The sequence below is a fragment of the Macaca thibetana genome, chromosome 9 (genome assembly GCF_024542745.1).
Source record: "Macaca thibetana thibetana isolate TM-01 chromosome 9, ASM2454274v1, whole genome shotgun sequence".
NCBI classification, from domain to species: Eukaryota; Metazoa; Chordata; class Mammalia; order Primates; family Cercopithecidae; genus Macaca; species Macaca thibetana.
Window position 1 is genome coordinate 113,615,663 of NC_065586.1, and position 24,571 is coordinate 113,640,233.

The 24,571-nt window shown below is 51.2% G+C and overlaps 2 protein-coding genes across 3 annotated transcripts in view; one reads left to right on the forward strand and one right to left on the reverse strand.

The window, feature by feature from the left end:
* Positions 1–24,571, reverse strand: part of SHTN1 (shootin 1) — a 905,549-nt gene that overhangs the window by 636,528 nt on the left and 244,450 nt on the right. The window lies entirely within an intron of this gene.
* Positions 15,329–22,844, forward strand: EMX2 (empty spiracles homeobox 2). 2 transcript variants are annotated; one of them, XM_050804004.1, is made up of 3 exons: positions 15,329–16,974; positions 18,931–19,115; positions 21,364–22,844. In XM_050804004.1, exons 1-3 carry the CDS (start codon positions 16,569–16,571, stop codon positions 21,529–21,531), a joined length of 759 nt encoding a protein of 252 aa, XP_050659961.1. In that variant the 5' UTR covers positions 15,329–16,568; the 3' UTR covers positions 21,532–22,844. The 2 variants fall into 2 exon arrangements, with proteins under 2 accessions (XP_050659961.1, XP_050659962.1); XM_050804005.1 differs by lacking the exon at positions 18,931–19,115 and having other exon boundaries at positions 15,330–16,974; positions 21,364–21,467.

Here is a 24,571-nt window from a genome sequence, read left to right on the forward strand (position 1 = left end):
GTCTTGGAGGTCTTTCCATGACACTACAGAAAAAGAGCTACTTCCGTCTTTGCAATAGCTATATTACACAGTTTTCCATAGTATGGAAACATGCTTTAAAAAAAGTCCCCATTAAAAAACATTTAGTCCCCTGGGTTTTCCAATATTTCAAACAGTGAATATGTATGTATAGAGTGTATATATACATTCTCTCTCTATATATACACACTATATATATACTATATGTAACTGTATCTATATAACTATATATATAACTACATCTATATAACCGTGTGTGTGTGTGTATATATATATATATATATATATATAGAGAGAGAGAGAGAGAGAGAGAGAGAGAGAGAGAGTTCAGCCTTAAGCACTGTTTCTCACATGGCTGATCAATCTTTTTATTCATGTCTGCACACCGTCCTGCTAGGGAAATGTCAGCTCCACCAGGGTAAAGATTTTGTCTGCTTTTCCCCGTGCTATATTCCAAGTGCCTGGAACAGTGCCTGGCTTAGAACACAAGAAATATTTGTTGAATGAAGACCAGCAAGGGGAGAACATAGCTGCAAACTATTTTAACAAATAATGCTTGTCTAATGCCTGCATTTTCCAAAGGCACTTTGACTCTCGAATCACATTCTACCTGCAGAACAACTGTGGGGGCTCAGTAGATCCTGCATTGTTAATACCCCGTGCTGAATTGTGGACTGAAGTCAGGGCTTAGGCATCAGACAGAGAAAGGTTCAAATCCTAGCTCTGTCACTTTCTCTGTGTGTCTCTGGAGAATTTACTTAACCTCTGTGAGCCCCAATTTTTTAATCTGTAAAAAAGTGGATATACATACCTTCCCTTGAAGAGTTTTATGACAATTAAATGTGATATTATATATGAAGTACCTGAAATACAGTAAGCACTTAATAAATGCTTGTTCTCTTTTGTCCCTTGCTCAGTATATTCTTTCTACCTGCTCAGGTCAATCACCCATGGCCCTCCTTGTAATGTCTTACTGTCTACCAATTACTGAAAAACCTTACAGTTTTTCCTAAAAAATATCCTGGTATATCAGTTTTCCTCCACCCACAGGAGTTTCTTGGGAAAGAAACAAAAGAAATACTTTCTTGTCTGTGTTACTTAAATGTAACATCAGTAGCTTTTTCCTGAGCATTTTATGTTTATGGACTTATCATGTTCAATAATATTTAGCTGTCTAGTTCCCCAACTGGTTCTCAAGGGCAAGGACCATGACTGACTCAATTTTTTAACCCTGTTAATTACAGGTCAATTGCAAATTTCCTTATAAATGGTAAATGCTCAATACTGGTGGAACTAATAAATGATCTGAAAATACTACAAATATCTGATTTTAAGTGATCCCATACGTTCATACTTCTGGGAGCACAGGGACTCCTAAACCACTCTGCTCTCATGATAGCACCCAAGCTGTCCTGAGTCAGCTTCATCATCCAGTGACTGATGTGGGGAACTGAACTTTTGTTTCTTTTCCAGTATTGGGGTTTATGCTTTTTCCTTCCTCCATACTCAGTCAAATCCCCTCTGGCAGTCCTTCTCCTGGGTTTACATACCTTTTAAATGTTTTCTTTTCCCTTTGAAATGGCAAGTTTTGCTCACCTCTACTCCCTTCAGATAATTTGAAAGTCCAAAAACAATCAACCCACCCCAACAGTGCTTGAGAAGTTAAACTGTATTGGTCTTATTGTAAAAGAAAGAGACATTTGGAAACAGCATTAGATCCAGGGCCATTGTGCCCATGAACCCTGAAAGTCTCCCTAAAGGTCTTCATCTAATTCCTTACCCCATCAGCCCTCCCTGCTTTAAAATTCCTTTCCCCTTGCCAACCAACATTCACTTCTATTTTTCTGTTTTGTTTAACTATAACGACCTCTATCACAAAGCCTGTGAAGATTTTATTGTACTTAACATATTTACAAGGTTAGCCTTCCTCGGCTAGCTTCTTGAGGGAGGATATCATAGAATTTTTCATTTTTGAATTTCAAATGCCAACACAGTGTCTGGTAGATAGGTATATTTTTGGGAAAAAAAGAATATTGTTTTCCTCTAATTTTATTTATTTTTATTTTATTATTTATTTATTTATTTATTTATTTATTGTTTTTTGAGACGGAGTCTCGCTCTGTTGCCCAGGTTGGAGTGCAGTGGTGCGATCTTGGCTCACTGCAAGCTCCACCTCCTGGGTTCACACCATTCTCCTGCCTCAGCCTCCCAAGTAGCTGGGACTACAGGCGACGGCCACCACGTCCGGCTAATTTTGTTTTTTTTTGTATTTTTAGTAGAGATGGGGTTTCACCGTGTAAGGCAGGATGGTTGCTATCTCCTGACGTCGTGATCTGCCCGCCTTGGCCTGCCAAAGTGCTGGGATTACAGGCATGAGCCACCGTGCCCGGCCTCCTCTCATTTTTTTTTTTTTTTATGACACACAACCACTATCACTCAATACACTTAGGAAACACAGTTTTTCCTAAAGAATCTCCTAGTATATCAGTTTTCCTCCACCCGCCAAGCTTAAAATTCTCTACTTTTATGAGTAGACATTGAACAGATTTTTTAGGGTGGCATCTTGACCACCCTTTATAACATTGCTTCCGAGAGACCACATTCTGAGTTCCAGAGAGTGGCTAAGAAAGAAACTTTTGGAATCCTTTTTGAAAGCGAAGGCCTTTTACCTTCCTTGCTGACTCAAGCATGGATTCTTGTTACATTCCAAGGGACCCTCACCCCATCAGGAAATGCAGTGCATCACTGTGAACATGGCAGAGTGTCAACATTAAAGAAGAGGGAGGCTGGCAAGCGGTGAGGCCCAGTAGGACCTTAAGATTGTATTACCCATTTAAGGATCCAGCCCTCTTGGATATACCTGCAACCTACCTAGGAGGACCTCTGAGAGGCTGGAATGGAGGGGAGCCAAGCTTGGCCTTCCTCTTTGTAGAGCTCCAAGTATTGTGTGGCTGGTGTTAGCTCAGCATCTCCTGCTTTTTTGGTCAGTCTTTGGCTACTTCATCTCTCCCATTTGTTTTTTTTGATATAATATTTGTCCAAGATTCTTTCTTTTTCTTTATTAAGGTATAAACATTTACAAAAAAATACTTTAAAATCTTAAGTTTGATGACTTTTTGCAATTGTATACATCCATGTTACCATCACCCAAATCAAGACATAGAACATTCCTAGCAGCCCAGAAAGTTTCCTGGGCCTTTCTCAGTCAACCCACTCCAGAGGCAAACACCATTCTGAGTTCCATGTCCATAGATTCATTTTGCCTGTTACTTCACATAAACAGACTCACATAGCCTGTTTCTTCCCTTTCTTTTAGTCACTAAAACAACAATAACAATGTTGTTAGATATATCTAACAATATTAGATGTTAGACAAATGTAATAATAACAATATATAGGCATAACTTAATTCCTTTTTTCTCTTTTTTTTTTTTTTTTTTTTTTTTTGAGATGGAGTCTCACTCTGTCACCCAGGCTGGAGTGCAGTGTGGTGTGATCTGGGTTCACAGCAACCTCCACCTCTTAGGTTCAAGCTATTCTCCCGCCTCAGCCTCCTGAGTAACGGATTACAGGTGTGCGCCACCATGCCAGGCTAATTTTTTGTATTTTCAGTGGAGCTGGGGTTCACCATGTCGCCCTCCTAAAGTGCTGGGATTACAGGTGTGAGCCACCACACCCAGCCCTAATTCCTTCTTTTTTTTCAGTTAACATCTCAAATTTTTGCTATATAATTTCATAATAGCAAAAAAGCTTCTTCATGGGGTAGGAGATCATGGCTTTTGTGAAGAAGTAAACAAGGGGCAATTTGCATGATTGTTATTGACTTCTTTACACATTCTGGCATAACGTTAAAAAAATATATATATATATAAAAAAAAAACATTTCATGATAATGAGGAAAAAAAGCTTCTTCCTGGGGTAGGAGAGCATGGCTTTTGTGCAGAAGTAAACAAGTGAGATTCAGAATGAGCCTGATGAGGGAGCTTTGGTTGTCGGAAGGCTGAGAACATCCTTCCCTGGCAGGCTTTTTCTGGTGGCAGGAGATTTCTTACAGTATCTCAGGATCAGAGACCCCTTGAGCCACTTCCTGTCTGCATTCTTTTTTATCTCTTTGAACATGGAACTATTTGACCAAAGAATTCCTTCTGCCTCAAATTCTTCCTCTTGGATCTTAGCAAAGAGAAAACATTGTCTAAAGCGAGAGTTAACTGTACTTTGAAAGTCATGAAACACACACACACACAGAGACATACGATTAAAAACCCTTGATCACACATTTGGGTTTGAGTGATACAAGTAAGGCAAATGATAATAGAGCAAAATATACCATTATTGATAAAACCTACACACCATGAGTATAGGTCTCTGAGTATCATCTGACCACAGATAAGGGGCAACTCCTTGTTTTGTTTCCTTGATGGCTTCACAATACAGATGGATACATACATGGAAAAGGTATGAGTGTCAGAGAGGCATAAATGCAGAGAAAGTTGGATCCTGAAATAATATTTGCAGAAATACTTAAAACATGAAAAAGAGAAAACTTAGCAATTTCACAGCACAGTGCAAGGTCTAACTTCATTGGTTAAATAGTCCCATATGTGGTAATCTACAAAGCTGGGAGACTTGGACTGGGACAGCCAGGGCTCTGTGCAGAATGGATGGGGAGTGAGCAACTTGTGCAACCTCGTTGAGTTCATTCCTGCCTCTCTAAGTGGGGTAATAATGACAGTGTCCACCTCACAGGGCTGGTGGGAGAGGTGACGGAAGTGAGGTGTGGTCAGGCTATTTGTAAACCATCCATGCTGTCCATGTGGCAATAGTCTCTCGTCTCTTTCAGAGTTGGAATAAATGCTCTGGAGGGGATGTGGGATCCAGACTCTTTATCCTATGGTCATTGACTTTTTGGAGGACTAAAGAGCAAAGTGTTGTCTTTTTCCTCACCCTGTGACTTCCTCTTTGGGGAAAAGTCAGCATTTTGATAGGAAATCAGATGTAGGGAAGCAGAAAACCTGTTAGAGTCAGAAAGACCTGGGTTGGAATCCAGACTTCCTCATTTACTACCTGCGTGTGTGACCTTGGATGAATGTCTTAACATCTTAGAGCCTCCGTTTTCTCATATGGAAAATGGGAATAGACTTCAATGGATTCAATGGATTTCTGGGAGGACTGGATGAAATAAATCCTTGTAATGGGAGCTCAGCACCGTAGATGGGACTGGTGCTATCACTGATAGAAATGAATTACCTCTCATGTGAGATACCCTGGCAGCAGATGAGAAATGAAACAGTCTATCTTGCTTTCGGCACACCGGGATCGGAACAGGGCAGAAATAAGGAATGCTGGTGCTAACACAGAATAAAGTTCTCCATTACACCGGGCGGGGAAGAGATGGATCACCTGGATGCAGAAAATGCTGCAGATGGGCCAGATGTGCCCAAGCCCATCTGGGGAAGACCCACATCCACATGGTTGGCACTGCAATCCACTCCTCATCTGGAAGGCCTGCCATTCTGTACGTGTTCAGACGCCTCCCAGTGCCGCCAGGGCCAGAGACTGCAGCCATTGGGGTGAGGAGAGTGGGTTGTTTTATTTTTAGCAACAAGAAGACATTCTCCTCCCTCTTCTGATCTCAGCCCCTCTACCCACTCCCAGCTCATCCCAGCAGACGCCTGGGAGCCCCTTCAGGGACAGAGCAGGGAGGTACAGTCTCTACTTCTCCACACCCACAACAACCTTTCCCAAGGCTGGGAACTGGACCAGATCCCAAGTGGGCTCTGGGCCTCACTGAACCTCAAGTTTTGCCAGAAGTGGGGAGCCTAAACTGCCTGTTCCAGGTTTTAGCCAAGTTTCTTTGTTTTGTTCTACAAGATGTTCACCAGGTAACCGTTGGTGGGGGGGGGGGTTTGCTTTTGAGAAATAAACAGCCCATGGCATCCTGACAGTCTCCTCTCCCTCTTGCCCCTTCGCTGAGCCTACCCTCCCCACCTCCCCACCCCAATTTCCTTCCCCAACTCCCAAGTCTCTGAGTTAGCAGCCTCCTGTTTATTAAGCTGTAAAGTTAGGATGGTTCTCATTTCTGAGCTTTTCGTTGGCTACACCTGACTTCGTCTCTTTTTTGCTTTTTCCCCCCACCTCCCTAATCTAAATCACTTGCGCGGTTCTTGCCTTTTAACGGAGGGATAACGTCAGGACATCTGAAATTCCGACTTTATTTTCCTCCAGCACACCTGGCCCCTGCCCTCCAACGGGAACTCCCGTTTGCTTGCTTATTTTAGCTCTCAATTGGTATTAAAAGCAGACTGTAGTTGGGACCATCTGATCTGTAAACGATGCAAGCCCCGACAGCTTTTCCTAGTCCGGGGTCGGGGCGGGCGGCCGCGAGCTGGAGCAGAGGACCTGCGGGAGCCCACGCAGCGCCTCCGCTCTGCCAGGCCCGCCCGCATCGTGCACCTAGGCTGGAGCCCCGCAGTTTGTCGTCTGCAGCCCGGAACCCAAGGTGAAAGGCTTCCGCTGAGCTCCCTGACGCCTCAGCGGAGCATATGCTGCACTCCTCACATTCATTTTTAATTTATGACATCAGTTTAGGGATCACTAGAGCCTCCAAACGGCTTCTTTCAAAACCAAAACAACCACCATAACACAAGCGAGGACAGGAGACGGCCACGGAGTCCAGAACATCGGCTCCTCTGTCCCCGGGGAATAAACATTTGGAAAATCACTTTCCAATGGGGACCTGCTGTCCCTCACGGCAGCTACCTTCCCCCCAGCCTTGTCCTGGAGCCGACAGTGGATCCCAGGGTATTTTGCTATAAAGACATAGCTGGTCTCAAAGTGGCTTCGATTAGGACTTTATAAAGTTACATTAAAATGATCAAATGCGTACTTGCAGGAAGATTAAAGGCTCTCCCAAATACATTTACACACACACACACACATCTAGAATTGTATACAACATACATTGTATAATATATAAAACATTATGTTAGATAAGTAGTATAACAATATTATATAGGAACTGGATGTTAAATATTATGATATGAAACCACATCATACATATTATATGTTGAACAGTATATAATACAAACGGACCATCTATGTTATAGATGGTATATACGAGACAACATGTCCTCTGAAATAGCCCAGGTGCCGATCTCCTTGTCGCCAAGCACCAACTCAGTACAAGGCGCTGGAAGGGAAGGAGCGAAGCGCATCAGGGTCTCCCCATAGTGACGCAGTCACCCCAGCCCTCACCCTATCCCAGTTCCCCACACGCCCACGTGTCTTTGGGGTGGATGAAAAGATCTCAAACGACCAGCTCCTCATTGGGATAAAGTAGTGAAAAGATGATCTCTGATAGAGGTCAAACTCCAATTGGGAGGAGGGCGCAAATTCTGTAAATGACACCCGAGGGCACACTCACCAGGTTCACTGCAAGCCCTGAGCGTTTTGCGTTTGGTGCCCCAAGTGTAAATCTAAGTATTCTGTCTCCGACACGTAAAACAACTTAAAGTGCCATTTTCCAACGGAGGCATTTAGAAGCAATTTGAAAATTGAAACGAATCTTTATATGCAAGACTGGAACGTTCCAGAGGCCCTTTAAAGCTGCGGTTAGCAAGGCAGTTAGGGAACTCAATGATGGGCTGCAAGGAGACGATTGAACGCACAGCCAAATGCACAGTTAGAAATTTGATATTAAACACGCTCTCGCAAGTAATGCAGTTTAATGATAATTGCTGCGTGTTTACTCTTCACTGGCAGGGGAAATAGAAGAAACATTTTGACAGAAAAGTTACCCTAAAGAGTTACACTGTTTACAAGGGGAAAATATCTCAGTGGCCGCTGCTGGCTTACTAGCAACCCAAAACAGTGTGTGGGGGCATTAGTTTTCCTCCAGAGCTACCGAGAAGGGGAAACCCAACATCAAGTGTCTGGCAGATGGGAGTGTTGGGAACACTTTCGTTGGGAACGCACAGCACAGCTCCCTTCCTCCGAGCCACCTCCAGACCCCTCGGCCCTCCCACGATCCCCAGTTCCCGGGTCCGAGGTTCTGGGCCAGCGGCGGCCAGCGCGCCGCGCGAGCAGCTTTTATTCGCAGTCTCTTTAACTCGCCCTTTCCGGTTCTCTTCCCTTCGAGCGCCCTGCAGCGGAGTGTTAGACAAGCGCTGTTGTCTGTGGGCTCTCACCTCAGAGTCAATATTATCTCAGATGGGCACAATAGACTGGAATGAAAAGCTAATATTGAATCAATGCTGTCCCTGTCCGCGCCGCCGCGATGCCACCCTTTGTTGCGCACGCCGCCCCCGGCAAGCTGCTGGCGGCCGGGGCTAAGCGGAGGGCGGCGGCGGTCGGGCCTCTCCCGGTCCCCGCCAGGGGTGGGAGGACACTTCGGACCCAGCGTAGAGGAGGCCTCCGAGGCCCAAGCCGGCTTCGGCTGCTGCGGGTCCCCAGAGGCTCCCTCGGGCCTCACTCGCGGCCTCTCCTCCAGACGCCAGGGGCCTGCCACAAAGCCGAGGGCTCCGCATGGCCGTGGGAGAAGCCGGGTGCACGGAGCCTCCCCGCGCCCAGACGCCGAGGGGATGCAAACAGGAGAGCCAGGCCTGGTATGGCCAACCTCCAGGCCCGAGGGGCCCCAGAATACGCGTGTGGCCGGGGGAGGGGGTAGCTGTAGGGGCCAGAACCAGAGGATTCCTTCGCTCTCCCCTGGGGGCCGGGCCCCAGGAGTTGCAGCAGAGCCTGTCTGTAATTAGGGCCTCCTGGTCCGGCAAAGCTGCGGTACTCCTAGAGAGAGTTGGGGTCTTCGAAGGGCATGCGATGGGGTCGTGGTCGCATCAGTGGTCGTGGTCAGACCCTTGTGAGCCCCTTCGGAAGCTCCTAGTCCCTGTCCATTCTTCTGTCCCCCAGCTCTCTCCGCGCAGGCCGGGCAGAGCCGGGGAAGCAGAAGATGCTAGACAAGGGGTCTTGGGGCCGCCTCGCTGACTGCGGTTGGAAGCACCAGTTTTCCTGCCCGCTGGCGCAGGCGCTGCTCTGTGGCCACCAGCAGAGGTTTCCCGGCCGCTGTGAGTCGCTCACGCGAACGACGTGGGGATACAGGGCACACGGAGTCTCAGCCGCCGCCACGCAGCGCCTGCCCTGCCCGCGCTTCCGTTCACTGGCAGCTGCGAGGCCACTAACCACCCTCCTCCCTCCAGTCCTAAACTCGGGGCTGGAGTCCGCAGGAGCTAAACCAGGAAGAAAAAAAGGGCAGGGCCTGAGGCCCGGAAGAGCGGCCTGGAGGACAACGGTGACCGGGTGCATAAGAGGCAAGAGCCAGAGTGACATTAAGTGGGGCCGCCTGGGCGAACCTTGCTGCTTGCACCCCAGCCCACCTGCAGGGCACTCTTCCCTGCCTTTTCCCCTTGGCTTGAGTGCGAGAGGCTGATTCCTGTGGGCGGGGAGGAGAGGGTGGTCTTCCTAGGGCTCCTAGTGAAGTGAGCACTGCACCCATGGCTAGGAGGTGGGGGTGCCCCGAGTGACTTTTTTAACTTCCCTAAGCCTCAGTTTTCTCATCTGAAAAGTGGGTATCATGACTGTTTCCCTAACTCACCACACCAGATTGTGATGTTCACTGAGATCATGGGCTTGAGCACACATACTTAAACAAAAATGCTAAAACTCGATACAGGTGAGAGGAATTGTTAGCCTTCTTGTAAGTCTTGCCCCAATCTTCCCCACGTTTCAAGGAGGGCCGCAGAGTCCAAAAGAAGAAACCTACAGTTTCCTTTTTTTCCTCAGATGGCAGGATTTCCTCTTCAAGTCCAAGCCCAGCCCCCACATCCAGAACATGGGGAAATACTAAAGAGACGATTAAGTCCCTGAGAGAGGGGCTCCTGGGACGCCAGCGTTTCAGAAGTAGCATAGGCTCCTAGATGGAGGCTGACAAACCCAAGGAGCGCCTTACATTGTCGGGCAAGGACCAGACTCCAAGTTAAAAGACCGGCCGGGCCATCAGTGGCAGAGAGCAGAGCCTCAAACACGAAAAGCCAGAAAGTGCTGCAGAGGCGTGGAAGGTGCGCCCCGCTTCCGCTCCCCATGCTGGTCCTCTGGGAGCCCAGGAGCCCGTGCACGCTCTGGTGGGCTCATAGTTTGTAGCTTTGGAGGCGATGGGAAGGATTTGCCACGCTCCCACCCACCCCCTATCCCGAGAGAGTGCAAGGGAGATGCAACTGTCTTTACCCCTATCCCCGGCAGGCGCCCCGAACTAGAGTGTACTTGTTTCCGGCTCCTGCACCACCGTCTGTGTGTACGTCTGTCGGTCCCCCTCAGTTCTTGCTTGGTCCTAGGCTTTCATTTGAAGGCAGCTGAGGGAGAAAGAAACTGGCTCTGTTTCCTCAATAATGAATCGAGACAGCGTGTGTGTGGTGAGGGAGTGACGAGTTTCAACGTGATGAAGGAGATAAAACCCGACGGCGGGGTCCTGCCGGTGGCTTCATGCGTCACTGAAACGTTGGGTCTCAAAACGGATAGATCTCCGGAGACGCAGACGTTCGCGCGGATGTCCAGAGGAGGACAGCGCCCCTGCAGCCACCCGCGGAGGCCAGGGCCAGGGTCAAGACCCTGCCGCAAGGGCTCGGAGCTCCAAACAGTTATGCTGAGGGCGCCGCTCCCAGGCCGCCTTCCTATGACACGGGTTTCCAGTGAAGCCCAAGCGTATTCCACGGCCTCACATCACCAGAGGAGCCAGGCTGCCCCGGGACGGATGGGGTACGCGCGCTCCGAGAGGAATGGGAGAGTCATCAGAACCCCGTCGCGGCGGCCCAACGTGCGCTGCTAGGAGTGTGTAGTAATTAATCGCCACCCCTGCCAAAACCAAGGACCCCCTGTGTCGGGCGTCCTCCGCCTGCCGCGAGGGGGCGCGGATATGAGAGAGTCGCACCCCGGGACCCCAGCTCTTCCGACTCCACCCCAGGCGGGGTCCGCGCAGGCCGTCCCAGGCCTGTTCTCTGAACCACCAGGGTCAGGCCGGGAGATATGGGACCTCAGGCATGGAATTGTGGCTGCACAGGTGATCACGGCTTCCTAGTCCTTCTTAGAGCAGAACCTGTCCCATCCCAGCCCCTCTCTGCGCTCCCTTCGGAAGGAAGCCGGACTCCTACTGGAGCTGGAATTCCTCTCAAGCCAAGAGCTGGAGCTGAGGGAGGCAGGAGGGACTCACTTCCAAGCCGCCCGGGCTCCTCTGTAGCCAGTGAGCCTCCTTTGACCCCTCCGCTGGCCTGGATGACGGCCTAGGCGAGACCTTGGCAATGCGGCGCAACCCCAGCACTCCCCCGCCCTCGGGCTCGGGGGCTCGGTGGGTATCGCGCCCGCGCCCAGCCCTGCCACTAGGCGCCGCTGCGCGCACGTCAATCGGGGCCCCAGGCCGCTGCGCCCGCCTGGCGAGAGGCCTTTAGGGAAGACGCCAGAAAGGGATTTGTCGTAATAATTTAAAAAAAATGTTTTTAGGGCATTAATTATACTTTTCGTTTTCTCACCGCCACCCTACGCGTTCGGAGAGGCCGGCGTGACTGGGGATCTCAGTGGGTTGGAGGAATTCTTAACGCCCCCCAGGCCTTTCCAACTTGGGACACCATTAGTGCGCCTTGGACTGGGAAAGGGCTCGCCCTTCACGGGCGTCGGTGAGATCCACGGCCCGCCGCGGGAGCACAGGACGGGCTCAGCGTGCTGGCTCAACGTGAGGACCCGAACCTTGGCGATCAGGGACCAAGACTTGGCAGAGTGCAGTGGGTAGGTTCCACGGCACAAGGCCATGACCTAGCAATAACTAAAATGTGATGAACGCTAACAGTGTGCTAAATATTAGCTCACTCACTCCTCTCAACAACCGTTAACACATTGCTATTTCCTTTTGGCAGATGAGTCAACCATGGCTCAAGAAGGTGAAAGTCACATAGGTGGCGACCCCAGACAGCTCCCACACACCTATTCTCAGTTGCAGGAGGCCATGCACCCACCCCAGGTACCTCACAGGCCTAGCACGGAGCGCAGCGATGGAGAAGCACTGCCCTTTGCTCCTTTGAAGTCCCTAGTTCATTATGTGCCAGACACTGTCTAAGCACTTAGCTTTGTTTATGTCATTGAACAAACCCAAAGCAAAGGTACTATTATTTATTCCCATTTCAGAGAAGAGGAAACAGAGGCACAGAGAAGTTAGGTAACTTACCCAAGGTCACACACTTAAGCTGTAAATGCAAGTCTCTCATCTTGGGGGATGGGGGCAGGTGTATTAAAGTATAATTACATATAGTAAAACTCACCCTTTGTAATGTACGGTTCTGTGAGTTTTGAAAAACATATAGAATCATATAAATACCACCACAATCAGGAAGTAGGATAGTTCTATCATCCTCCAAAACAAGTCGAGTGCTACTCCGACTGCATTGGCTGTATTTTTACATATGACAAAATGAGGTCGGGAGGTTTCCATGTTGCCCAAGGTCATTCAGTGACAGATTCGGAATTAGAACGTTTGAATGTGTCTGCTAGTCCAGCTACCTGCAAAGGTAGATTCCTCAGTCTACAGAGCCCAAGAGGCAGCAGTGGCTTGGGGCACACATAGGACAGAGGGAGGAAGCCCCTTGCTCTAAGCTGGAGCCTCAGAAATCCCCACATCTCCCACTCCACACAGGGCTACTTAACCAAACACCCACTCCATGGGCAGCTAAGGAACAAAGGTGGTCGTATTCTGCAAGGCCTAAATCCACAAGTAAAGTTGAGCAGCAGGGCAGCTGTGCCATCTAGGAGCTCAGAGTCCAGTCCAGACCACAGTGCCCAGTGCCCTGGCACGCCTCCACTGGCCACTCTGGTTAATGAGTTACTATCCTAGTTAATTTCCCTGCACATCGGGGCTAGACCCCATGAACCTTCCCGGGCTCCTCAGGCCAAGTGCATGAATTAGCATAGATTACCCAGCTTCTGGGGTTCCGAACTGCCTGACTCACTAGAAACCCACTTCTCCTTCAAGGGGCTGGAGAGCAGCTTGGGTCTAGTAGCACTTGGAGCAGAGGAACTAGCATGCCCCGCTGCCTTCAGGAAGGGGGACACCAGACCTCAGACTCCGCTTCCCCTTTACCCATGCCTACCTGTTGGCTAGCTAGAGCCCTTGGGGTAAACCTGGCCACAGAAGGACAGTTTATAAAAGGCGGGTGGCCTGCAGAGGATGCCAACTGACTAAAGTGGGGACTGTGTAGCACTCTACCCTCTACTACAGCCAAATGTCCCTGCCTGGGGCAGAAGGCTGAGGGGTCCGTCTCCAGTCCAACACTGTCCTGGTTAAGGGAATAATGACTGCACCTTAGCACCCAGGGCTGCAAGTTTTAAAAGAGGGAAGGCACCCATCACCCTTACACATCGCAAACCATCTGGGTCTCAAACCATCTATCTCCCAGACAAACTGGATTCCCCATGCCCTCAAGGTCAATGACTTTTATGCCCCCACCCAAGATCACTAAGGGTGGAGCTTTCAGTGGCTCCAGTTTGCAACCCCTGAGTCTCAGGCTGAATTTGGAGGGTCTGGCCTGAGGGCACTGCCAGAGCCTGGCCCTTCAGTCCTGCTTCTGAAGCTTGCATGAAAGGTGCCCTCTCCTGCTTGCCAGGATTCTGGATCCATAGTCTCCCTAAGCTGGGTGTTTGTTTCCAGCCTCAAAAACCTGAGGGCGGACCTCTAGCTCCACCCTGGGCTTACTGACTGGGCACAGCCAAAAGACCTCCCCACTCTGCCATGCCTTCAGGCTCCCTGCTGGCCTAGGAGAGGAGAGGCCTCTAACCCACAGCCTAATTGAGAGAGAGATTTCCAAACTGCAGACAATATTTTGGGGGACAGTGGTCCAGGCCCAAGGGAGGTGCATCTTTAAATGCACCCCCACCCCAAGGGCTGGATTCAAAGCCCAGAATCTTTGGGCCTGGAAAAAGAGCAGGAGGAGAAAGCAAAGTCACCTGGAACTGACAGAGGGACAATACTGGGCCAGGACCCCAGCCCAGAGCTTCGAAGCCTAAGGGAGAAGGAGGTGTCTCCCACTGTAAGGGCAAAGCTGAGGCGCACACCTGTCTAGTGTGAAGATGTGTATGTATGTTCCCTGGGAAGGTGTGGAGTGGGGGCAACAAAGATGATCTCTGCCAGTTCCCCACGAATCTCTCTGGTTCCCTGACGACCCCGGAAAACACTGCTCCCAACTCCTCTCTTGCCTGGTTTCCCAAAAGAGGTTTTTGGACACCTGCCCCAACACAACATTTTATCTGGAATAAAGGAGTAATTGACACAAACATAAATATACAGTAGATGAAACCAAGGGAGGAAGCAGGTAGCTTGTCCTGAAACCTGTCCCCTCAACTATGCTTCTGGTGGCAGTGCAGCCTGGCTCACGGTGGACTTCACTCTTCTCCCCCCATTCCCATTGGCTTCTCCCAGGTCTCACGGCAACCTAGTCACCAAACACAGGCATTTCTGCTTTCTTAGGAGAAATGACAGGGGCCTGAGAGTAATAGTTTTAAAGGACGCTAGACTTTTTTTTTTTTATTATTATTATCATTAATTGTAAACGTGCAAAATACCTGCTGGTACTTCACTTTAGAAGAATGTAATGGTAAAAAGAAAAAAAGGAAAAAAGAGGCGGCTGATGAATAGATAATAGATCTTTAACCACCAATAAACAGAGAGCAGCGCCAGCAGCCTGGGGATGTGATCATAATTATGCCGCCGCGCGAGCCAATGGGGACGAGGGAATTCGGTCCTAAAATCATCCCAAAACCGAAGGCGAGCTCGAAAATGCGGACACGGCCTGGGACCGGAGAAACGATCCATAATCCCTAGTTGCACTGGGTTTGCACAGCAACCCCCCCCCTCCCCGGGACAACAGATGGCATAATAATAATAGAAATAATAATAATAAAATAATAGCATCCATAATAATAATAACATTGACCACAGTAACAAAAATAATTACGTCGGAACCATAATAGTACGGTAGCACCACATCAGGCTCTCCCCTGACCTCGGACTACCGCTCCCAGATATTCCAGAAGGAATTGTTTTGGGGAAGGAGGGGAGCACCCTCCCAGACAGAAAACGCTGGAGACCGTGGGGCGAGAGCGGGAGCGAGTTGGAAGCCCACTGCTTCAGCGGGGTCGGCAGCTCCCGGTCTCAACTCGCAAACGAACGAGCCGGGTCTAGACTCGCGAACGCACCGACCCTGGGACCTCGAGGCTAAGCGTGGTTGGTGGGGTGGGAGGACCCCGCACCCCCTCTCCAGGATCCCTCCTGGCCTAGGAAATCGCTGGGAGTTTTGCTAAGGGTGGGGATTGGTATAACCGAACAGCGCCTTTAGCCCAGGAACCAGCCCCCGCCCGCTTACCCTCGCGGTGCTCCTGGGACGATCCCAGTTCCCCCGACGCAGGGCCGCGTAAGGCAGCCGCGGCGGAGCGCTAGGCGAAAGGAATCTGTTTGTCCGTCTGTCCTACCAGCTTGGGCTCAGCAGGCTCCGGATTCAGGGGGCCGCAGCGGAGGCGGCGCCGGCCAGGGACTCTGCAGGGACCGGGGTGCCCCGGAGGGAGTGGTGCTGGTGGAGGAGGAGGCGGTGGCTGAGGGGGAGTAGGTGGGGAAAGAGGAGGAGGAAGAAGAGGAGGAGGAGGAAGAAGAGGAGGAGGAGAAGAAGAAACCGGAGGAAGAGGAGGAGGCGAAGGAGGAGGAGAAGCCGCAGCGGGCGCCGCAGGAGCGAGTGAGCTGGGAGCGAGGGGCGAAGGCGCGGAGAAGTCGGGCGGCCAGGCGGGCTGCGGCAGGCTCGGCCGAGGCGGCGGCGCCGACTCCGTTCCACTCGGCCGGGATCCAGGCCTCCGGGTTCCCAGGCGCTCACCTCCCTCTGACGCACTTTAAAGAGTCTCCCCCCTTCCACCTCAGGGCGAGTAATAGCGACCAATCATCAAGCCATTTACCAGGCTTCGGAGGAAGCTGTTTATGTGATCCCCGCACTAATTAGGCTCATGAACTAACAAATCGTTTGCACAACTTGTGAAGAAGCGAACACTTCCATGGATTGTCCTTGGACTTAGGGCGCCCTGCCCGCCTTTTGCAGAGGAGAAAAAACTTTTTTTTTTTGCCTCCCCCGAGAACTTTCCCCCCTTCTCCCCCCTGCCTCTAACTCCGATCCCCCCACGCCATCTCGCCAAAAAAAAAAAAAAAAAAAAAAAAAAAAAAAAAGAAAGAAAAAAAAAAAAAGAAAAAAAAATTACCCCAATCCACGCCTGCAAATTCTTCTGGAAGGATTTTCCCCCCTCTCTTCAGGTTGGGCGCGTTTGGTGCAAGATTCTCTGGATCCTCGGCTTTGCCTCTCCCTCTCCCTCCCCCCTCCTTTCCTTTTTCCTTTCCTTTCCTTTCTTTCTTCCCTTCCTCCCCCCACCCCCACCCCAAACAAACGAGTCCCCAATTCTAGTCCGTCCTCGCCGCGGGCAGCGGGCGGCGGAGGCAGCGTGCGGCGGTCGCCGGGAGCTGGGAGCCCAGGGCGCCCGCTCCTCGGCGCAGCATGTTCCAGCCGGCGCCCAAGCGCTGCTTCACCATCGAGTCGCTGGTGGCCAAGGACAGTCCCCTGCCCGCCTCGCGCTCCGAGGACCCCATCCGTCCCGCGGCACTCAGCTACGCTAACTCCAGCCCCATAAATCCGTTCCTCAACGGCTTCCACTCGGCCGCAGCCGCCGCCGCCGGTAGGGGCGTCTACTCCAACCCGGACTTGGTGTTCGCCGAGGCGGTCTCGCACCCGCCCAACCCCGCCGTGCCAGTGCACCCGGTGCCGCCGCCGCACGCCCTGGCCGCCCACCCCCTACCCTCTTCGCACTCGCCACACCCCCTCTTCGCCTCGCAGCAGCGGGATCCGTCCACCTTCTACCCCTGGCTCATCCACCGCTACCGATATCTGGGTCATCGCTTCCAAGGTACGTGCCACGTCGCGGAACTGCAGAGCGCCGTTCCCGCCGCATCCTTTACTGCCCCCGGCCTGCTCCGGGTGGGCGCTTGGCAAGGCCTGGGCGGAGGTTTCTCGGGCTTGCGGGCCAGCGCGCCCTGTTGGGAAACTAGGCGGCGCGGGGCCGGTGGTGGTGTGGATCCCCAGTCTCCTAAGCTACGACCGGTTTGAAGTGATAGCCTGCGGTCTGCTTGACCCTTTGGGAAGGGGTGCGAATGGAGAAGTTGTCCCCCAGTGCGCTTGTATCCGAGCAGGCTGTGCGTGCCCGGCGCCGCGGGGCCCAGAGCCTGCGGCGTCCCCAGGCTCCTGGTACCATCGGCAATGCCCCTAACCGTCCTGGCTCCGAGGGGCGCGGACAGGACTCGGCCGCCAGGCTTGCTTTCGACTGCGTTCGACCCTGTTCACCACCCACTTTGCGCCCCTTCAGTCCAGACCCACCACTTCTTGGTCTTCCACCCTCTTCTGGAGGCGAGAGGACCCTCCCGCCCCCGGCGAAAAGTATGGGATTTGTTTTTTCTTTCCTGCTTTTCGGAGGCCTGGGGAGGGGCGGGAACCCGTGCGGGAGGAAAGCTCCAGGGCTCGGCGCTCTCGCCGCGACCTGCTTAATTGGGGCGCCGAGCAGCCACAGCGGGAAGGCAGGTTCGGTCTGGTTTTTGTTTTTCTTTCTTAAAAAAAAAAAAAAAAAAAAGAACCTGGTCAGAAACTGTCTTAGAGGGAAATATCTGTTCGCGTGTTTTCATTTATTGAGATTTTTGACTTGTTTTTCTCTGGGTACGGGGTGGGAGGAGGAGAGTTAAAACTTCAGAAAAAGGGATAGTTTACCGATCGGAGTCGGTGAAAAATCTACCTCCGGCGGCAGCCGATCAATACTCCAATACTCCGCGGCTTGTCCATTCATTAACCCATTGCGTTCCTGCCGGAGCCTAGAGTCGGGTAGATGTCACCCCCCTCCCCATATTTAAAAAAATCAAACCAAAGGAAGAAAAAAAAGAAAAACCTTTTACCCTTATTCCCGAACTAGATTTGCCTGCATCCTGCCTGGGCTGTCGGTTTGTTTTTCTTTGTTTGGGTTTTCGGTGAATCGATTTCCTATCCTAATGAGTGAACCCAAAACTCTGAGGCTTTGCTCGAAAAGTTTAGGGTTGCCCTTCCTCATTCTCTATCAGTCATGCTCATGGTCCCCCCACCAGACCCGGAGCCGCTGGGATCTTCCTGCGTTTCAGACTGTCCCGGCGGTGTCTGCAACTCGGTAACCACCCCCCCCGGGTTTCGATCTCTTCGCTCGCGGTTCTCTTCTAGTTCTCCGGAGCCGGGAGCCCCGGAGCCCGGTTCTCGAGAGGCAGCAGCGGCTGTAGCTGGGCGCACCCGCAGGCGAGATTTCTGTCCCGATCGGGCTGCAACGACTCGCTCCGCCTCTGTACTTTTCCGGAGGGGCAACAAAACAAATAATTTAAAAATAAATCTCCAAGAAAACTTTGGAGAGCAGCCCGCCGCCTTTCCACCCTGGGTCAAAGTTCCCCGAGAGGTTAGAAAGAAGAGAAAGTCGTTTCTTCGGGCTGTGGGCGCCAATCCCCCGGCCAGGCTCTGCGGCTCCCTCCCCTGCCCACAGCGCCCGGCGAGGAGGTGGCGAGGCCCGCGGCGCCAGGGCGGCTGCGGAGCCGGCCGAGGTCAGGAGCCTGGGGGACTGGTCCCGCCGGGGCAGCGGCTGGTTGGGTGCCGCACAGGTGGACACCCAGCGTTGCGGGCCGGGCAGCTGAGCCGGCGTTCCCTTCGTGAGCCCTTGGGAGGACCACTGACCCCCGCAGGTCGAGCGGCGCCAGCTATGCGAAGGCCCTGAGCGCGGTGACTGGCCAGCCCGGCTCGGGAGAAGTGCGCGGCTCGGGTCAGAGCAGCCCCCCTAATGGGATTTCTGCTGTGCTCCCCGCAGGGAACGACACTAGCCCCGAGAGTTTCCTTTTGCACAACGCGCTGGCCCGAAAGCCCAAGCGGATCCGAACCGCCTTCTCCCCGTCCCAGCTTCTAAGGCTGGAACACGCCTTTGAGAAGAATCACTACGTGGTGGGCGCCGAAAGGAAGCAGTTGGCACATAGCCTCAGCCTCACGGAAACTCAGGTGAGTGCGGCCCGGGCGCGAGGGACCCATCTGGGCGTGCGCCCCCACCCCAAATCTGGCTCTCAAGCACACCCATGAGCACGGAGCTCTGTGAGGGCCTTCCGCACAGGTCCTGGTGGCTGGTTCCACGCCTGGGCTCGGGATGTATGTCTCAAGGTGCTTGGCTTTGTTGGGTTCCAGAAAGGGGCTGTAAGTGCCAACCTGCCCCAGGTTCTGGGGAAACGCGCCGAGTTGTTTCTCTGTCCAGTTGGACATGTCCTGGCTAAGACATCCCTGCATTTCTGGTGAGACTTTTGGTGAGAGTGTGAGGACCCTGCTGGGGTCCAGGAAGAGGGAGAGCACAGTGGGGTTTCTGGGTGTTTGGGGCTGGAGACTGGTAAGGACAGGATGTGGGTTAAAGATGAGTTCTGAGCGACTACCAGCCCATGGCTCACACCGTCGGCTCCAGTGACTTCGCTGAAGGAGATGGGCGATCAGAAGGTGGAGGGCAAGCGTCCTGTGTGTACTCTACATCAGAGAAATAAAGCTGGGAGGCTGCAGAGAGAGGGTCTGCCTCAGGGCACAGGCCTTCTGCACAGCAGGGTCCCTGGGCGGGCCTGGCTTGGGCTTATCCCAGGGTGGGGAGGGGGTTTAGGACTACAGTAGGCGCTACTGTACACGGAGCCGCAGGGTGGGGTCAAAGTTCCCAGCAAACAGTAACGTTTTTGGGCAGATTAAGTTGTAACACTTTTCCTGGGCAGCGCAGAGAGGTCGAGCCTTTTGTTTTAAAACATGTTCCCCACCCCAAAACCGAGGAGGGCCTGGCGGGTTTGTGCGGAGCCCGGCACAAGGCGCGGCCCGGCTGATTTCTCCTGGACAGCCGAGGCGGCGGTGGTCTTTGTCCGCCTCGCTGCCCACGCTGCCTGGAGTCTTTGTGTGCGTGTCAAGCCCCGAGCGCACCGACGCGCGCCTTGGGCCAGCGCCGGGGAGAAATGAACCGTCCTCCCCCTCAATTAGCAAACTCAAAGCAAATTAAATTCAGCCTTGTTCCCGCTCAGCTTTTTCACGGAGCACTTTGGGGGACTGAGGCTTTCCGGGAGAGCAAGACGGACCGACCAGCGGCCTCAAAGGAGGGAATGGAGTGGACCCCAGGGGTCCAGGGACTGGCACTGAGCTAGGGTACTGTTATCCAGATAGGATAGGAGTTGTGGGGAGATGGTATCAGAGGTGCAGTCTCTGCCATCTCCCTTACCTGTACCCCCCTGCTGGGAAGGTTGGACCTTGTTACTGTCTGCTGGCTGAATGAGGTCCCACCACTCAGCTTTCCCAGGGGCCCATGGGATGGCAGCTGACTCCCACCTCATTGCTCCTAAGACCTCTCAGAGCCACTCTGGTTAGGCCCAGCCTCCAGCCCCACCCTGGTGGGAAGTGATGGGACTGGGGTCCGAGGCTGTGTGACCAACAGCCTGTTCCGGGGCTGCTTAGGAGGAGGGAAGAGGGAGCTTGCTGTCATCTCCCCTCCTCTTAGTTTCTCTCTTACTTTCCGTGTAACTGACGGTCTTTCAGAAGCTTTCAGTTTTGAACCCATTTTCCTAGCTATAAAGGTACAGCTGGGTTGGTCTGGAGGCCTGCACACTCCATGCCCCTCCTGGCCTCTTCCAGCCCTATCCCCTTCCTGCTCACCTGTGAGAATCCCCCGCAGGGAGGATGCAGCGCAGGCAAACCCTGATCGCCTACCCAGGGCCCCCGCCACGAAGAGAAGACGCTATATTTAGGAAACACTGCCCAGATCAGCAGAAAATAGAAAGCACATTGGGCCCTGAGGGAAGCTGCAGCAGCGGTGGACTGAGGTCTCCCTTGCACTGGCTTGCTGGAGGGAGTTAGGGACATGTCTCTTTTTATTTTTAATCACTTACTATTTTTGTAGGGGCTTCCCATGCTTTGCAAGGCTTTGCTCTCTGCGGGATATAGATGCCATGTGCAGGGCCAGGAGAGAGGGGACTCAGTGCACTGCGGGCCGCAGGGCCCTGGGGAAAGGCTCTTCAGGAAGGCTCAGAAGGGCAGGGAGCTGGGCTTCTTTTCCACCAGGCACTAAGGGCCCTGCTCCCTGAGGGCAGGCCTTGGAGAGGCTGGACCTTAGGACTTGCATCTGGGGGACTGGGTCTTTGCTGAGTCTGGAACTGGAGTCTGGGCTGGGTGAAAGGATCAGGCACTTGATAGAAGGGTGCTCTGAAAGAACTAACGCACCCCATCGGCCTCTCACCCGCAGGTAAAAGTATGGTTTCAGAACCGAAGAACAAAGTTCAAAAGGCAGAAGCTGGAGGAAGAAGGCTCAGATTCGCAACAAAAGAAAAAAGGGACGCACCATATTAACCGGTGGAGAATCGCCACCAAGCAGGCGAGTCCGGAGGAAATAGACGTGACCTCAGATGATTAAAAACACAAACCTAACCCCACAGAAACGGACAACATGGAGCAAAAGAGAGACAGGGAGAGGTGGAGAAGGAAAAAAACCCTACAAAACAAAAACAGACCGCATACACGTTCACTGAGAAAGGGAGAGGGAATCGGAGGGAGCAGCAGCATGCCGCGAAGACTTTGGACAGCGAGGGCACAGGGTCCCAACCCGAGGCCGTGCCAAGATGGCAGAGGATGGAGGCTCCTTCATCAACAAGCGACCCTCGTCTAAAGAGGCAGCTGAGTGAGTGAGAGAGACAGAGAGAAGGAGAAAGAGGGAGGGAGGGAGAGAAAGAGAGGGTGAGAGAGAGAGCAAGAGCTGAACGTGCACTCTGACAAGGGGAGCTGTCAGTCAAACACCAAACCGGGAAGACAAGATGATTGGCAGGTATTCCGTTTATCACAGTCCACTTAAAAAATGATAATGATGATGATAAAAAGCACGACCCAACCAGGCACAGGACTTTTTTTTTTTTTTTTTGCACTTCGCTGTGTTCCCCCCATCTTTAAAAATAATTAGTAATAACAAATGAAAATTCCATGTCTAGCCCCATCCCACATCTGTTTCAAAACCTTGAAATGCATGTAGCAGTTGTTGGGCGAATGGTGTTTAAAGACCGAAATGAATTGTAATTTTCTTTTCGTTTTAAAGACAGGTTCTGTGTGCTTTTTATTTTGATTTTTTTTCCCAAGAAATGTGCAGTCTGTAAACAATTTTTGATACCTTCTGATGTCAAAGTGATTGTGCAAGCTAAATGAAGTAGGCTCAGCGATAGTGTCCTCTTACAGAGAAACGGGGAGCAGGATGACGGGGGGCTGGGGGTGGTGGGGGAGGGTGCCCACAAAAAGAGTCAGGACTTGTACTGGAAAAAAAAAACCCCTAAATTAATTATATTTCTTGGACATTCCCTTTCCTAACATCCTGAGGCTTAAAACCCTGATGCAAACTTCTCCTTTTAGTGGTTGGAGAAATTGGCCGAGTTCAACCATTCACTGCAATGGCTATTCCAAACTTTAAATCTATCTATTGCAAAAACTGAAGGACTGTAGTTAGCGGGGATGATGTTAAGTGTGGCCAAGCACACGGCGGCAAGTTTTCAAGCACTGAGTTTCTATTCCAAGATCATAGACTTACTAAAGAGAGTGACAAATGCTTCCTTAATGTCTTCTATACCAGAATGTAAATATTTTTGTGTTTTGTGTTAATTTGTTAGAATTCTAACACACTATATACTTCCAAGAAGTATGTCAATGTCAATATTTTGTCAATAAAGATTTATCAATATGCCCTCAGAGTAGTCGTCTTGGGAAATTGAAGTGGATCTTTAAAAATGTATCTCAGTAATTTGAGTGTGGTCCTTCCCCAACTAGGCTCAAGAAACCCAGGCTCCTCACCCACAAAAGGGCCAGTTTGGTGGATTCTCAGGCATTTTAAAGAAAGATGAGGGTGGAGAAGGGAGAAGATTAGGAAAACTTAAGTCCTTCAGAAAAGGGATGGGAGAAAAGTTTTCCAACCAGACCTTTGCCCATTGTATGCCCTACTGAGGGAGTTTAGTTTGAACTTTGGGTTAAAATGCTTACTTCTCTTAACTTCTAGTTATTAAAAAAATACTGGACATGTAGTTGCACATTGAAGACTACTCTCCCAGAATATTGGGGAAAACATGTAGCAGAATCAGAATCTTGCAACTTCTAAACTTTCTGACTTTAAACCCCGAAGTACAAGTCTTACTTTTCCTTCCTTTCTTTCCTTCTCTCCCTGGCTCCAATCTGCCAAAGGTGATGGGCCGAGCCCAAGGGCCTCAGCAGCCTTATAAGGCGAGCGTTCCGAGAAACCTTCAACTCTTAATTTTAACATTAAAGAAAAAGTTGTAATCAGACTTGGAGGAAACTTAGCTTTTTTCCCTCCCTCCTTCCCTCTTCTGGGGGTACGAGGTTGTTTTTGCATGCTTCATTTGCTTCTTATCCTGATAGGCTGCATTAATCAGTTTTATTTCCATTGATAGAGAAACCTCGTCTGTTCTGTTCGAGCTACAAAGCGTCCTGCGAGCTTTTGTGAAAGTGCAAATCAGTTTAAGCAATTATCATACCAGGAATATGAAGGGGAAAGAGGAGGCCTTGCCCAGTGGTCTCCTTTAATCTCTTAATCCATGGATCCAGGGGGGCTGCCTGGACATAATTTAGGACAATCTCCCCACCCTTTACACTGTGATAAGGCCAAGTTACAATGCAGGGCAAAAATACAAGCTTTGTTAACATCCTGCCTTGAAAAGTTAAGATTAGACATTCCGTGCACGTGTGGGGACTATAGGGCACTATGGAAATTTTTTCTTTCTTTTTTTCCTCCTCTTCTCTAAAGTAGAATTCGTTCTCCGTCTCTTTCTCCTTTCCCCCATCTCTGCCTGTCTAGCCCTCCCCTCTTTTCCGCCATCTCTGTCCCTCTGTAGAAACCTGTTTGCTCGTAGTGCGTTTTCACACAGACCCCTCTTGGAAGGTGTGTGTGCTGTGAGGGCTACTCCACCGCCGGGAGTTGCTGGCGGGAGGAGGGAGACGGGGTGGCCTCAGGAGACCCGGGCTTGCCTCTCACAGGGACAGGTGCGCCTCGGGGTATCCAGGAAACCCTCGTGGGGCTTCCAGGCGCTTTGACAGCACGACCCTCGGTGACCACTAGCTGTCTCAAGCGCTTTGCAGTCAGCGCTCCCGCAAAGCATCCCTTTCTCTTCAACAAGTACAAATTACCTTTTCCTTCCACTCACCTTCCGAAACCCGGAATACCTCAAACACTGAGCGCATTCTTAAACATTCTTAAAATTCAGAATGGTCTGTCCAGAAAAAAATTTTCCGTCTTAATAAAAGGTTTATTTCTGCCAAAATTATATACTTTATATTTTTTAAGTACAAGAAAAGGGGGTTGGTGAGGAAGATTTTTCTTTTTTTGGGTAAACGTCCTATGTAGTGTAACAGCAATAAAATCATCAGAGAATACTATTAGCTTTGAAAAAAAAAAAACTAAAAGCTTT

Bases quoted from the DNA above. Each gene is read 5' to 3' on its own strand.
- EMX2 (XM_050804004.1), top strand. From the start codon at position 16,569: ATGTTCCAGCCGGCGCCCAAGCGCTGCTTCACCATCGAGTCGCTGGTG. The intron at 16,975-18,930 runs GTACGTGCCACG...TGCTCCCCGCAG, and splicing joins TCTGGGTCATCGCTTCCAAG to GGAACGACACTAGCCCCGAG. The intron at 19,116-21,363 runs GTGAGTGCGGCC...TCTCACCCGCAG, and splicing joins TCAGCCTCACGGAAACTCAG to GTAAAAGTATGGTTTCAGAA.